Source organism: Nicotiana tabacum, chromosome 19, assembly GCF_000715075.1.
Source record: "Nicotiana tabacum cultivar K326 chromosome 19, ASM71507v2, whole genome shotgun sequence".
Lineage (NCBI taxonomy): Eukaryota > Viridiplantae > Streptophyta > Magnoliopsida > Solanales > Solanaceae > Nicotiana > Nicotiana tabacum.
In genome coordinates, this window is record NC_134098.1 from 60,648,200 (window position 1) to 60,663,614 (window position 15,415).

Sequence of the window (15,415 nt, forward strand, 5' to 3'; positions counted from 1 at the left end):
TGGTTAGCTACACACTTGGATTGACGCTTTGAACTTTCTGTAGTGTAATCTGGTCATATCTTCATTAGAAGTTGCAGAAGTTGTTTGGAGCATGTCTTCGCTTCAATTTAGGCCCTTAATGCTGTCGAAAGCATGTAAAGGATTCATAATTTTCTGGCCTTTCCTTGATTTATTTGTGAAAAGGAATTCTTTTGATTCATGAAATGGGCACAAGAAGAATTTATAAGATAATTTCTGCTCTATAATGTTTGTGCCTTTCGCTTAGATTTTTCGTTTTCCCCCTACACTTCAATGACATCCCTGTGTTTTTATCTTCTTCAATTGCAGTGAAAGAAGAGACCAAAGTGTTGATTGTGGCAACAATTGCCTGGGGATTACGGAAATGTTCTCGGGCTATTATGCTAGTATTAATATTCCTTATTGCAACAAAACCCGGATTCATCCATGCTGTATATAGTAAGTAGTATCAGACAGTCTTGTTTGACTGTTGATGTATCTCATATAGTGTAGTGGAACAAAAAGGAATTTGAACTAGATGCTTATGTAGTGCATGATCTGGTGCATGATCATAACTGATTGTTTCTATTGTTTCAGTGGTATTTTTTTTTGTTTATCTTCTGAGCCACGACATCAATGAAAAGATGCGCCAATCTTTAATCCTTCTATGCGAGGCTCATTTTGCCATCCTGTATATTCTTCAGCTTAATCTGATCTCTAAAACACTGGAACGTGAAAGCTCATTGAGTATGGTGATCCTATCTCAGTTGGGTATGTATTCTTTTGATTTGCGTGGTCTTGATTTCCTGTAAAGGATGAATCGTTAACTCATTTCTCTCTGCTCTCGCACCTTTTCTTTCTTAACTGAATTTGCTTTTTCTTCATTCTTTGATGCATCCTTCCAAACTCCTGTAGGTCTCCTCCAAAGTGATAGCTATTGGGACTTTCTCGAAATAGCTGTGCTTGCATGCTTCTGTGCAGTTCATAACCATGGCTTTGATGTGTTATTCTCATTTTCAGCCATTGTACAGCATACACCTTGTCCTCCTGTGGGATTTAGCATTTTAAAAGCTGGGTTGAACAAATCAGTCCTGTTGTCTGTTTATGCCTCTACCACCAGTAGAGACCATGATCATGACCATTCACATGGTATGATTTTCTCTCCGCTAATTCGTTTACGGTTGTGTGTTTCTTAATGTGCAAGGAAGAAATGTAAGTCATCGGTCACTGCATATTCAATTCAGATGTGTTTTCTCATGGTCTAGTAACCTTCTGATGAACTAAGTTGCTCGGACTCGGGTGCGGGTGTCCGACGGATCTAGAGGTCAGATCCTTCATGATCTAAATTTAAAGATTCGGGGGTACGGATCCAGGTACGGATACGGGTGCGGGGATTCGGCTAAAAATAATTCAATTATTTAAAAATAGTTATAAAAATATGTCTAAATTATGAGACATTATGTGGAAAACTTACAAGGTATTCCGAGAAGGAGAAAATATTGAAGAGTAGAATTTTAGAAGGAGATAAAGGGAAAAGGACTGACATAGAAATTTATATATACAAGGTATTCCATTTTCTTCCATATCACCCTAGCTTTTGATTTGTTTTCAAAAATCATTGTATCTGTCCCAAATTTCTCCGTTGATTTTGGTCAAAGTACCCAAAATCGGTTGACCAGATCCGACATGGATCCCACACCCATACCCACACCCACGTCGTGTCGACACGGGTGCAGCACTGAAAGTGAAGAGTCCGAGCAACTTAGCTGATGAATACTGTGTATGCAGCAGATAGATGTCTTTGGATTTTCTTTTGGAACTTTGTGTAATACTTCCTCTGTCCCAATTTGTGTCATACTTTACTTTTTAGTCTCCTAAAAAGAATATCATACTTCCTTATTTAGAAACAATCTAACTTAAAACTTCCTAATTTATCCTTAATGAGATAATTTGTAGCCACACAAATTTCTCTGACTCATTTTAGACCATAAATTTCAAAACTTTTCCCTTCTTTCTTAAACTCCATGCCGAATCAAATACCGCCACATAAATTGGACGGAGGGAGTAGCAATGTTTACTCATGAAATTATCTTGTTTAGTGTTGGGATATTGTCAATGTATGAATTCTGATGTATTGAAACGAAATTGGTCCTACACTACCGTCTCATCCTAATGTTGTTGATATCCTTGCAGAAAAAAGGATAGCTTCGTACCTCAGTGCCATAGGAAAGAAATTTTTGTCTGTATATAGATCATTTGGAACCTATATAGCTTTTGTGACCATTCTTATCACTGTGTATCTGGTGAAACCCAACTACATATCTTTTGGGTACATCTTCCTTCTTCTCCTCTGGATCATTGGAAGACAACTAGTCGAGAAGACAAAAAGACGCCTATGGTATCCATTAAAACTCTATGGAATTTTAGTGTTTGTTCTCATCTATAGTTTGAGCATTTTCCCAACTTTTGAGGCCTGGATGTCCAGAAATTTTGATATTCAGTTGTACCTTGGCTATGACCATGGAGCATCTCTATTGGAAAATGTATGGCAGTCTCTTGCAATTGTAATTGTAATGCAAATGTATAGCTATGAAAGGCGACAAAGCAAATACATCCATTCGGAAGATCCTGGTCCATCACAGTTTGGGATATTTGGTTTCGTCAGACGGTTTCTCATTTGGCACAGTCAAAAAATTTTGTTCGTTGCACTGTTTTATGCATCTTTATCTCCAATAAGTGCATTTGGGCTTTTCTATCTTCTGGGTCTTGTCCTCTGTTCAACCCTGCCAAAAGCTTCCCGAATACCATCCAAGCTGTTCTTGATTTACACTGGACTTATAGTGGCCACTGAATATCTGTTTCAGATGTGGGGTAAAGAGGCTGGGATGTTTCCTGGTCAAAAGCATTATGCTTTATCTCTTATCTTGGGCCTTGAGGTATATAGACCAAGCTTTTGGGGACTTGAAGCAGGTTTGAGGGCTAAAGTGCTGGTGATTGCTGCATGTACACTTCAGTATAATGTTTTCCATTGGTTGGAAAAGATGCCAACTTCTCTTTTAAATGGCACTAGATCTGGGGAACCTTGTCCACTGTTTGTCTCAGAAGAAGATATATTGCCTTTAGTTTCCGATGGAGAAAGCAAGCCAGCTGCAAACTCCAGTGGATTGTCTACACAAGGGATGCGGGCAACAAGCAAGTCATGGCCATACTTCGGCCAGAATATCAATCAATCTTCTCATGACGTGTCCTCTACCACAGGAGTTTCTGTTGATAGCAGTAGAAGAAAATATTCTTTTGGTTCTATCTGGGGAAGCAGAAAGGAGAGTCATAAATGGAATAAGAAGCTTGTTCTTGCACTGAGAAAAGAAAGACTTGAAATGCAGAAGGCTACCTTGAAAATTTATTTGAAGTTCTGGGTGGAGAATATGTTCAACCTCTTTGGGCTTGAGATCAATATGCTTGGACTGGTTTTCGCCAGCTTTGCTTTACTTAATGCTGTCTCCTTGCTCTACATTGCTTTGCTAGCTGCTTGTGTTCTTCTGAGACGGCGAATCATTCGTAAAGTTTGGCCGATTTTTGTATTTTTGTTTACTTTGATTCTTCTGCTGGAGTACTTTGCCATGTGGAAGAGCTTGATGCCTTTAAATAAGCACCTACCAAATCAGTCCGTGCATTGTCATGATTGCTGGAGCAGCTCGGATGCATATTTTGATTATTGTAAAAAGTGTTGGTTTGGTATGATTCTTTCAGTAGTATTTGGCATTGTATTTTTCAGCCACATCTGATTTTTCTTTTACCTCCATGCATTATCCCTATGTTCTAAAATGTTCCTGTTTTTTTTTTGTTTTTTAATGATAAGGTAGCAATAAAGTTATTGATATATGGGAACAAACCTGCATACAAGTACCAAAAAGTAGAGAACCTACAAACAAATACGATTCCCTATAAAAGACACCCAATAATCTTCTATACATATTGGAACCTCATTGGTGTACCAAAAAAACTAAGAAAAACACATTATGTAGGAGATTCTCTCCTTTTTGGTGTTCTATTTGTATACGGGAGAGTTTCCCATTATTAATAAAATTATTTACTTTATCGAGAAAAAATTTCCAGAACCTATCCATTTTGGATTTGAATTTCACTAACTTGGAGAACAATAGTTGAGATGAACAAACAGTTGAACAAATTATTGACATGTTTACTGGAATAAAATATCCTCTCTTTTTTGCGTATTGTTTTAACTATCTACTTTCAGATCTAACACCTGTAGCTAGTAGTTGTGGATGTTTTGCTGAAAACCTTTTTGTCGTACTTGCTGAGCTGCTTTTGACTTTTCCTTGTGACAGGGCTTACTGTTGATGACCCTCGAATGCTGATCAGTTATTATGTGGTCTTCATGCTTGCATGTTTCAAGCTCCATGCTGATCGCACATCCAGTTTATCAGGGTCATTTACGTACCGTCAGATGGTCTCACAGCGCAAGAATTCTTTTGTGTGGCGAGATCTATCATTTGAAACCAAAAGCATGTGGACCTTTCTTGACTACTTGAGGCTCTACTGCTATTGTCATCTTTTGGATCTTGTACTTGCTTTGATTCTGATAACAGGTACCCTCGAGTATGATATTCTGCATCTTGGATATCTTGGCTTTGCTCTGATCTTCTTCCGAATGAGACTTACGATTTTGAAAAAGAAAAATAAGATATTCAAGTATCTTCGCATATACAATTTTGCTGTTATAGTTCTCTCTCTGGCCTATCAGTCTCCATTTATTGGTGATTTCAATGCGGGAAAATGTGAAACAATAGATTACATTTATGAGATGATTGGATTCTACAAATATGATTATGGCTTTCGAATTACCTCGAGATCAGCTTTGGTCGAGATCATTATTTTTGTGCTTGTCGCACTGCAATCATACATGTTCTCTTCCCCAGAATTTGATTATGTGTTCCGTTATCTTGAGGCGGAACAAATTGGTGCTGTTGTACGCGAGCAAGAGAAGAAAGCTGCCTGGAAGACTGCACAGTTACAGCACATTCGTGAATCTGAGGAGAAGAAACGCCAGCGAAATTTGCAAGTGGAGAAGATGAAATCAGAGATGCTCAACCTACAAATACAGCTTCATAGTACTGAAGCAAATTCTGCTGCCACTCGTGGTGACACTTCTCCTGCTAGTGAGGGTTTAAGGAGGAGGAAGAATCTTTCACATCCGAACTTAGAGGAAAGACACCCAGATAAACTGGAGATAAATGTTAATTCAGACCCTGTGTTTTCTCATGATTTCCCTGAATCTCCAAGTAGTGCCAGGGCAGAAAGCCCTTTGGCGACAGAACTAATGAATCATCCTATGGTAACTTCTATATGTGAGATAAGTGAAATTGAAGAAGATGCAGGTCATAATACTTTGAACCTGGATAAAGAAAACAAAAGAAAAGGCCAATCCAAGGATAACCCATTAGTTTCTGCAGTACAGTTGATTGGTGATGGTGTTTCTCAAGTACAGTCCATCGGAAATCAGGCTGTAAGCAATATCGTGAGCTTTTTGAACATTCCACAAGATGACTCTGATTCTAATGGGACCTCAACTGCTGGGGACGGAATATCTTATGAGAGAGAGGGTGAAAATGCTACACACATTCATCTGGATCGTTCTTCTTCTCTGCAATCTGATAGGAGTAGAACGTCTGAAACAGCAAGTTTGCAAATTGGGAGAATCTTCAATCACATATGGTCCCAGATGCGTTCAAATAATGATGTTGTGTGCTATTGTTGCTTTCTTCTTGTCTTCCTTTGGAATTTCAGTTTGCTTTCTATGGTGTACCTGGCAGCTCTCTTTTTATATGCTCTTTGTGTGAATACTGGGCCAAGTTACATCTTTTGGGTCGTCATGCTAATCTACACAGAGATATACATTTTAGTCCAGTATCTTTATCAAATAGTTATTCAGCACTGTGGTTTCAGCATCCAGTCAACTACTCTTCAAGAGTTGGGTTTTCCTACAAAACGGATAACATCTGCTTTTGTGATAAGCTCGCTGCCGTTATTTCTGGTCTACTTGTTTACCCTCTTACAGAGCTCTATAACAGCAAAAGATGGTGAATGGTTTTCTCTAGGATACAGTAATTGGAAAAGGAGACTCTTGGACCCAAAGGAGGACCTCGTGGCATCTGGGTGGAGTGAGAAGGCGAACAAGCTCTTCCTTCCCATAAAAAATATGGTGAAAATGGTGATTAGAGGCTGTTGTAGGTATTGGAAATCACTAACACAGGAGGCAGAATCGCCACCGTACTTTATCCAGTTGTCCATGGATGTTCACATGTGGCCAGAGGATGGAATCCAACCGGAGAGGATTGAATCTGGAATAAATCAATTGCTACGGCTTATGCACGATGATAGATGCAAAAACCAAAACCCCAGCCATTGTTCTTGTTCTAGTAGGGTCCAAATTCAAAGCATTGAAAAGAGTAGTGAAAATCCATACATTGCATTGGCTGTTTTCGAGGTGGTTTATGCCTGCCCATCGACAGAATGTACACCTGAACAGTTCAAGTCACTCACTCCAGCTGCTGACATAGCAAAAGAGATTCGTGGAGCACAAAGCATGGGTCTTGTTGAAGAAGTTGGATTTCCATACCCTATACTCTCCATCATAGGTGGGGGTAGAAGGGAAGTTGATCTTTATGCTTATATTTTTGGTGCTGATTTGAGTGTGTTCTTCTTGGTTGCTATTTTCTACCAATCTGTTATAAAAAACAAAAGCGAGTTTTTGGATGTTTCCCAACTTGAGGATCAGTTTCCCAAGGAGTTCGTATTTATGTTGATGGTAAGCATTCTTACATTTGTCTATTTCATGCGTTGCAGAAAAAAGATTATTAAAGATATTATCACTGCTGTGGGGAAAACCAGATGGGAATAGCCTTTCTTTAATCATGGAGAAAAGTTGTTTGACTGAACTGGTCAAAGCTTCCAATACTGACCAACTAATAAAGAATGTAGATCAGCTGTCCTCTATTTTTCTTGCAGTATTTGTTTAGGTTTTATATACATATATTGGCAGAACTGCAATTCTGAAGGAATAGGCTAGTGATTCTTGTACTCCATTTTGATTAGCAGGATACTGTGTAGAAAGCTGCTATACACTGGCTGAAATAGTAATAAAGCATAATAATCGGCCGTCTCTGATTCTCTTCTATGACCTTTCTGCAGGCAATATTCTTCTTGATTGTGGTGGATCGCGTCATATACCTCTGTTCATTTGCCACAGGAAAAGTGATCTTTTACATTTTCAATCTCATTCTTTTTACATATGTCATCACGGAGTATGCTTGGAATATAGATGCACAGCAAAGTGCTGCTGGTTTAGCCCTCCGTGCAATATATCTAACTAAAGCAATATCTCTGGCATTGCAAGCCATACAAATTCAGTATGGTGTTCCACACAAGACCACATTGTATCGCCAATTCCTCACCAGTAAAGTTACTCAAATCAATTATCTAGGCTACCGGCTATATCGTGCTCTTCCTTTCCTGTATGAATTGCGGTGTGTACTGGACTGGTCTTGCACTAAAACTTCATTGACAATGTATGACTGGCTGAAGGTGAGATCATCTATCAGCAAACCAGCTCCCCCCCCCCCCCCCAAAAAAAAAATAAAAATAAATAAAAAGAAGATTAAAAAAAGCTGGTTCAGCAAGTCTGGTTTACGACAAACCCTAATTACATAACTGTCTATCTTGACTCGGTGTAAAGATGTCCAACTCATCTCTGCTTTGTTTAGCACCTAGAAGGAATAAAATTTTAAAGAAGTCCTTTTTCCCTGTTTTGGTTCTTCGAGTTAGAGAGCCAAGGGTCTATCTGAAACATCCTCTCTCCTTTCCCATGGTAGGGATAAGGTCTGCGTACACACTACCCTCCCCAGACCCCACTTGTAGGATTCCACTGGTTTTTCTTTTTTGTTGTTGTTGGTTCTTCGAGTTAGAAGGGTGAGCACCTTTATCTTTAAAAAGAATTGAGAAGGTGAGCATGGGGAAAAAATGAGGAAGACCCTTTCCTTTTTTTATCATAAATGTTTAAATCTCCTTCAAAACACAAACAGAATCAAACATTTGTTTTTGAGAAGGTATAGTTATTTCATGAATAAACTAGCATAAAGGGAGTGCTGTTACATCTGTACAATGTTTCTAGAAATCATAAGAAGCAAAATATACCACATCTAATCCTGAAGGGCTTCTAAGGTCTGTAGAACTGATTCAGCATCATTTACGTGTTCCAATTTACACCATGAACAAAACAAAAGTATACAGACTTAGCTAAAAATAGGGCACAATGAAAGAAAAAGATTTATATAGGTGATATCTACTGGTTGGGAATAGGTTTTAGTCTTGCTAGAGAACTTCTAATATTATTATTGTTATCCTTACTATTATTTATATATATTTAACTTATTTTTCACTTTTATTTTTATTTGGTATGATGATGACATGAGTTGAGCTTAAATGGAGAAGTGAGGATTCATATAGCCGACCCCAACTTGTTTGGGACTGAGCCATAGTTGTTGTTGTTGTTAGATGGAGTTTATTTCTTTCAGTCCATATAGTCCACCAAATACACGCTAGAATAGTGATCCACCACCTGAACTTGTTCTGCCTTAGCCCTTTTCTGTACTAACTTCTTAGTATTCATCTATTGATCTAGGCATAACCCATTAGCCCAATTGCATTGAAAGAGAAGTGCCACAGTTGGATAGTAACTTGACAATGCAAAAACAGATGGCGTATGTTCTCTGACTCTTTCCCACATTTGCTACGTATGAATATGCCTCTTTTTGTAGACTCTCGTGCATAACGCACACTTCTATACTCACTATCCAAGTAAAGAAAGCTACCTTATAAGGAGCTATGTAACATCGAATTTGCTTCCATTGCCAAGGGCCTTGTGGGTTCTCCTCCCTTGTAAGATCTCTGTGATATGAACTTATTGAAAACACGTCCCTGCTGTTAAGTAACCATCTAATTCTGTCCGTCGTGTTGGTAAATTGTTGGAATGTGCTCAAGTGGTTGAAAATTTCTGCAACCCTGTTCACTTCCCAGTCGTTGAGATTCCTTCTGAAGTTGATATTCCATGTACGATTCACTCTATTTGTTGCCAGAGATGCTGTAGTATTGACAGCCCATGAGAATAAATCTGGAAACATAGACATCAAAGGCACATTTCCGACCTAAACGTCCTTCCAGAAGGATATGTTCTCCCCATTACTAACCTTGAGCTCTATTTTAGACCTAAAGCAAGGCCAACAAACTTCTTATCTTACTTTCTCTATCAGTTTGTGTTTTATTCCCTTTTTAGGTGGTTCTTTATGTCTGTGTGGGCCCTTGGAAATACTTATAGGATTTATTTTTTCACGTATGCTTGAATTCCATTATTAATCTGGGGTTGGTTACTTTTACCTGCATATGTCTCATGTTATTGATGCTACTTCGATTGTTGAGGATTTTCTTCATGAGACTGATGTTTTGGTACTTTTTCTAGTTGGAAGACATAAATGCAAGCTTGTACCTTGTCAAATGTGATGCTGTTCTGAACAGAGCTACACATAAACCAGGAGACAAGCAGACTAAGATGACCAAATTCTGTAATGGAATATGTTTGTTCTTCATATTGATCTGTGTAATCTGGGCTCCCATGCTGGTAAGTGGTTTGTGAACTGTTCCTCAGATCTATGTGCTATACAATTGGCAACTCAAGATTTTCTTTCAGATAAAAGGAGCAAGTATTATCTATATCTACATAGCCCTTCAATATTACCGAACTAGTAGAATTTGTCTTACTCAAAAGGATAAATTTCTTTTTGTTCTGTTCTCCCTCGTGCTGACACTGGGGAAGTTCCTGCATATTCTTCCCATCCACCCTACTCACTGAGAAGAAAGATTTTTTCACTGCGTCGGAAAGTTTCCCTGCTACTTTGCTTTTTCTTGGATCTCTTCTTTTGTGTCTTGAAAATCAGGAGTTCTAATAATATTTTATAGAATATTCATAATGATTTATCACGATAATTAACAATATTAATTATTAGCAAACTTTTCCTTTTGGATGTTAACAACCATTTTTAATAAGGGTGTGTTTGGAAAGACACCTTGGAATTGGATTCGGGTGTAAATACACAGTGTTGCCGTGTTTGTCTAGCCAAGTAATTACTTGGTCAGCATCGAAGTATAATTGAGGGGGAGTTCTCTCTCTCTCCCCCTCTCTCTTTTTGAATTATCTGTAAGAAGGGAGTTTTCTCTCTTCCTTTCTCATGCTCCTTTTTTCACATGGTATTAGAGCCTCTAAAATCTTGGTAAAAGACTTATGTAGCTTCCGCTTGTTGTGGCAGCTCACCTGGCGAAAAGTTTCTTTCTTTTCTGTTTTTACTATCTGAACCTCTTTTTGAGTGATTTTTCTGCCATTCTGGTGTCATTACGTCTCCTTCGAATGTCCATCTGGGGACTGTCTCTTTTTGTCATTCCTGTGAAGACTTTTCCAGCAACTTTTTGTTTCACCATTGTGGTCAAGCTACTCCAATGATACCCTTGAGATTTCAATAACTTTTCCTCTTTCTAGCGATTAAGAATAGTTCCTTCCATGTGCTTTTACTAATTTCATTGTCACAATTACCTATGAATTTCTGGAAGACATAGTTCCAATTGCGTTTTCACTGTTCCGGCAACACTATTCAGGCTACTGTTACTAATTCACTCGCTTTTTAGAATTTGTTTTTTGCAAAATAATAAAGCTTAAATTCGTTTCACCACCATAAGCTTGAGGGGTTGTGTTGAAAATTAAGAGAATCATAAAAATTAGTGTGTATGATGTTCTTAATTGTTGTTTTATTGGTGAAAGTTGAAAGAGAATAATAAAGAATATTATGTGGAGTGCTCTTAATAGTTATTTTATAATACTTAGAAATCTCAGTGATAAGGAAACTTTCCTTATTTTATATAACTCCCCACTTACCCACTCACCCTTCCCCTAATTGCTTGGGCCTCGCTCTCTTGGCTTGATATATAAGTTTGACTTCAATCGATAGTGGATCACTTTTTTGCTTTAAAAGGTCGGGACATCTCATATATGACATAAAGGAAGCAAGCTGTTTTTTAACTGTTCTTTTTTTTTTTAGCTATTTCTTTTTATATTTTCCCTGGGGGTCTAACTTGAAATGTATAACATGCTCATACTCATCCATTAGGGGAGGAGCCCTCTTGTGTGTTGCTAACAACCAATTTCAATAAGAGTTCTCTATCTTTTCTTTTTCTCTTTTTATAGGCTGTGTTGGTTTTAGACATACAGTTCCTTTCTGATGTTCTCCGCCAGTTTGTGGATTAAGAATCATTAGAGACTGATATTTGTAAATGATAAGTGATGTTTTGGCTTTCTATGTACCTGCATTAATGAGATGTAAATAAAGGAAACAAAGGTGTAAGAAGGATACTCAGAAGAGAATCCATTCAGAACTTTCTTAAATTTTACTATGTTCTAACTTTTACTTTTCTATAACTTTTAATCAGTTCTTTAAAGTCCATGTTGGGTGATCTTGTATATTTGGAATATTAAAGCTGTTCTTCGATGCAGATGTACAGCAGTGGTAATCCAACTAACATTGCAAATCCTGTAAATGATGCGAGAGTTCAGCTTGATATCAGCAGAAAAGGTGGAGGAAGGTTAACCCTCTACCAGTCTACTCTTTGTGAAATGATTCCATTTAATCAGCTCAATGATGATTTGAATCTTGATCCGCATGGCTATCTTTACCCATACAATGTAAATGATATCCAACTTATTTGTTGCCAACCTGATGCAAGTACTCTGTGGCTGGTTCCGGATGTGGTTCAGAGAAGATTCATTCTGTCTCTTAAAGAGATGGATGTTAAATTTTCTTGGGTTCTTATAAGGGACAGGCCTAAGGGAAAGGAGGTAGTGAAATATGAAAGAAGTCTTGCTCCTGCGGATTGTCCAAAGCCATCGGAAGTTAAGAAAGTTCTAAATGGTTCAACCAATAGCTTCCGCGTGTATAATGTATATCCAAGATATTTTCGTGTGACTGGTTCGGGGGAAGTTAGGCCTATCGAACAGGAGGTGAGATGGCCTAAACGCACTTGAGCTAAATATGTATTCTATGTTATTTGATTTTTCTTGTCATGCGAAGTTAGCTGAATTATACCAAACATATCAACATATTAATTTTGATGGATATTGCAAGTAGTTGGTTAAACCTACTATCCGATTAATGTTTTGCATTTCAACTTCTATTTAGTATTAGCCACCTAAAGATATTTGTGTCAATAACTGTTTTTTTTTTATAGGAAAATGATGTTAGCGCAGATATCATTTTAAATCGGGGAGTCTCTGAGTGGTGGTCCTTCCATGATATCAACTCACTGGATGTAAAAGGCTGTGGAGGGTTGAGAGGGCCTATGGCCATAATTGTATCAGAGGAAACACCGCGTAAGTAATGGATTATTTTTTCGCATAGAATGAGAAATTAAGTGAATTGTTGTTGTTCACTAACAATTTGTTTGTGTTTTAGAGGGATTGCTAGGTGAAACTCTCAGCAAATTCAGTATATGGGGTCTCTATATCACATTTGTTTTAGCAGTTGGCCGCTTCATCAGACTGCAGTGCTCCGACTTGCGAATGAGAATCCCATATGAAAATCTTCCTTCATGTGACAGGTAATATTACGTTAACATTGTTGTAAAGAAAATCTAGTAAGAGTTCTAGTTAAAGGAAAAATGAGCAATTTTGGTTCTGTGCAGATTGATTGCCATCTGTGAGGATATATACGCTGCAAGAGCAGAGGGTGAACTTGGAGTAGAGGAAGTCCTATACTGGACACTGGTGAAGATATATAGGTCTCCGCACATGTTGCTCGAGTATACTAAGCCTGATTAGTCCAACAAGAGTTTGCTCTCAACTGCAGAGTTTGACAACTGATATTTTTCCTAATGGATATGTAGAAGAGACACTAACCAATACCATAGAATTCATCTCTTTTCCTCGCAGTCAACATGACAAACTTCCCAATGTCTTTTTTTTAGCTTGAAGTTGGGAAGGATCATATGTATTGATTCCTCATGCTGACACCTCCACAATATATAGATGTTAGAAACATTTGTAAATATAGGTCAGGGTGCAAAATCTAACGACATCAATTTTGTGTAATATATACTTAATACTTTTTTGGCATAGAAAAGGTTCTCATCTATCTAACTTGTGTCCTTTTCCTTTTTGAGTGATGTTACCTCTCTTTGTATCTTGTTAACTGAAAGATAGGAGAGTATCCCTTCTCTCGAAATTTAAAAGTCATTTTGCCGGAGAAAACATGGCTGAAAAATGTGCAAGTTCAAGATCAAATAAGGGACAAACAAGAGAGTTCTGATCAAATATCCAGAATAATCAAAACTTGCTCTACCTGTTTGCATAAAAATAACTTGCCAAGAAAAATATGTGGAGAAGCATAATTTATACTATGCCCTTTACAAGAAATAGTACGAAAAATGTACCTTTGGAATTCTGGTACTGTCTCTCATCGTTTTCGATGCAGGTGCAACCTAGTAACTGTAACAGTCGAGTCTATGGAGGCTTTGACTATCACATATTCCCTACATCTCATTTTCTGTAAAGGGGTTTAGAATACGAGAATTAAAACATCTAATTTCAATATAAAATCGAACATAAATTCTCATATGTTTTTTAGTAGGATTTTACACATTTGAAATTATATTAAAGATATTTTACGTCACAAAAGTTAATTGTGTAAAATATTTTATAGTTAAGAAATTAGTAGTAAAAAAAATTAGGGATGGCAAACGGACGAGTTAGGTTGGATATGAGCGTGTCGAAAATGGATAAGATATTCGATCCAATCCATATTTAATACGGATAGAAAATGGGTTAAACGACAGATAATATCAATATTCATATTATCCATGACTTATTGAATATGATCACTTTGGGGAGAATTCCTAGTCTCTCAAACTTGAGGAACTCACAATTTGAGTCTCTGCAAATGTAAAAGTTATCTATTTTTTAAGATGATAATATGGATCTTATCCATAATTGACACATTTTTAAAAACTTCATTATCCAACCAATTTTTTAATGTGGAATATGGATGTATAATTATTTTCTTTATCAATTTTGCCACCACTAAAAAAATGTTTGACTTGCAAAAAGTAATAATGTCACGTAATATGGGACCCGTATTTTAAAAGGCTTTCTTGTGACTCGCTCGAGGGGCGGAGCACTATCAAAACGCCTTCAGGCCATGTGTGGGGCCTAGTTCTATGAGGCTTAAGCCCCAAGCGTCAGACTGTGCGCCCAAAATATGCCTAACGCTCAATGCTTGAGGCTTGCCTAAAGATTCCTTACGCAAATCGTACGTCGAAGTCCCTAATTAGCACTATTGGCCCTCAAAATTCTATAGAAAATAAATTATTAAAGTTCTATTTTCTCTATAGAAATATGAAGATTGAGAATAACTCAAAATAATGAGTTATATTAGTGCATATTTACTAATTGAGAATATTACTTCTAAATAGATATCCAAAAATTTATATTTTCACTTACTATAGTCTTCATATCTTAGTACTATGTCTATCAAAATTGTTAAGTTTTTATTATTTTGCTATTTGAAAGTAATTTTATAATAAGGAGTAATATTTTAAATTACAGTACTGATGAAGTTTATTAATTATTAACTTTTAGAGAGATAAAATGTAATTCGATAATTTTTTTAAGAAATTATAATTTTCTAATTGTTTGATAGATAAAAAGTTTTAGTTAATTTTTATCTCATAATAACTTTTCTATTATTGCATTATTTATATTTATAAAAGAGATATTAGATATTTATTTTTTATGAGTTTTTAAAATTTTTTTAATTTTCTTAAACTTTTAATGTACCTTATATATATTTTTATGGTTATGATGCTATTTTATTAATTCATAAATTAAGAAAATTTATGACTCTGATTCTTACGTCCCATGTCTTGGGCTTATGCCTTGCTCCACGATAAGTAAAATGCTCCATCTTATGCCCTACCTTTTAAAACACTATATGGGACAAAGAAAACTCTTATCTTAATGTAAAGAACTTCCTCTGTTGTGGTTTTTAATAGGGAAAATACTAGCTATGTTCATTTATAAGTAGCTTATTATAAAAATTGATCAATTCATAAAATATTACTAATATTAGCCAATTAGCTATTTGTAGCCAAAAAGATCAATTTTTTTTTGAGGGGATGTTATTAGAATAGATTGGGTACACATTAAGCAGCTTGAATATCAGTTTTGGGATGATTTGGTAGAGGTTTGAGGTGGTTTGAATTGAAAATTCGAAATAGAAGATGAACATGAAAAAAATGATAGGTGTGT

At 36.7% G+C, this 15,415-nt stretch overlaps 1 protein-coding gene across 1 annotated transcript in view; it reads left to right on the forward strand.

Moving 5' to 3' along the window:
* The window catches only part of LOC107819543 (piezo-type mechanosensitive ion channel homolog), a 36,464-nt gene extending 23,215 nt beyond the window's left edge, over positions 1-13,249 (forward strand). The window contains exons 11-21 of the mRNA XM_075237801.1: positions 328-456; positions 595-768; positions 913-1,146; positions 2,191-3,732; positions 4,347-6,826; positions 7,210-7,602; positions 9,533-9,691; positions 11,612-12,115; positions 12,343-12,484; positions 12,567-12,711; positions 12,796-13,249. Of these exons, the coding sequence (XP_075093902.1) occupies positions 328-456; positions 595-768; positions 913-1,146; positions 2,191-3,732; positions 4,347-6,826; positions 7,210-7,602; positions 9,533-9,691; positions 11,612-12,115; positions 12,343-12,484; positions 12,567-12,711; positions 12,796-12,931 (6,038 nt within the window). The 3' untranslated portion in view covers positions 12,932-13,249. The remainder of the gene's footprint in view (positions 1-327; positions 457-594; positions 769-912; positions 1,147-2,190; positions 3,733-4,346; positions 6,827-7,209; positions 7,603-9,532; positions 9,692-11,611; positions 12,116-12,342; positions 12,485-12,566; positions 12,712-12,795) is intronic.
* Positions 13,250-15,415: the final 2,166 nt, after the last annotated feature.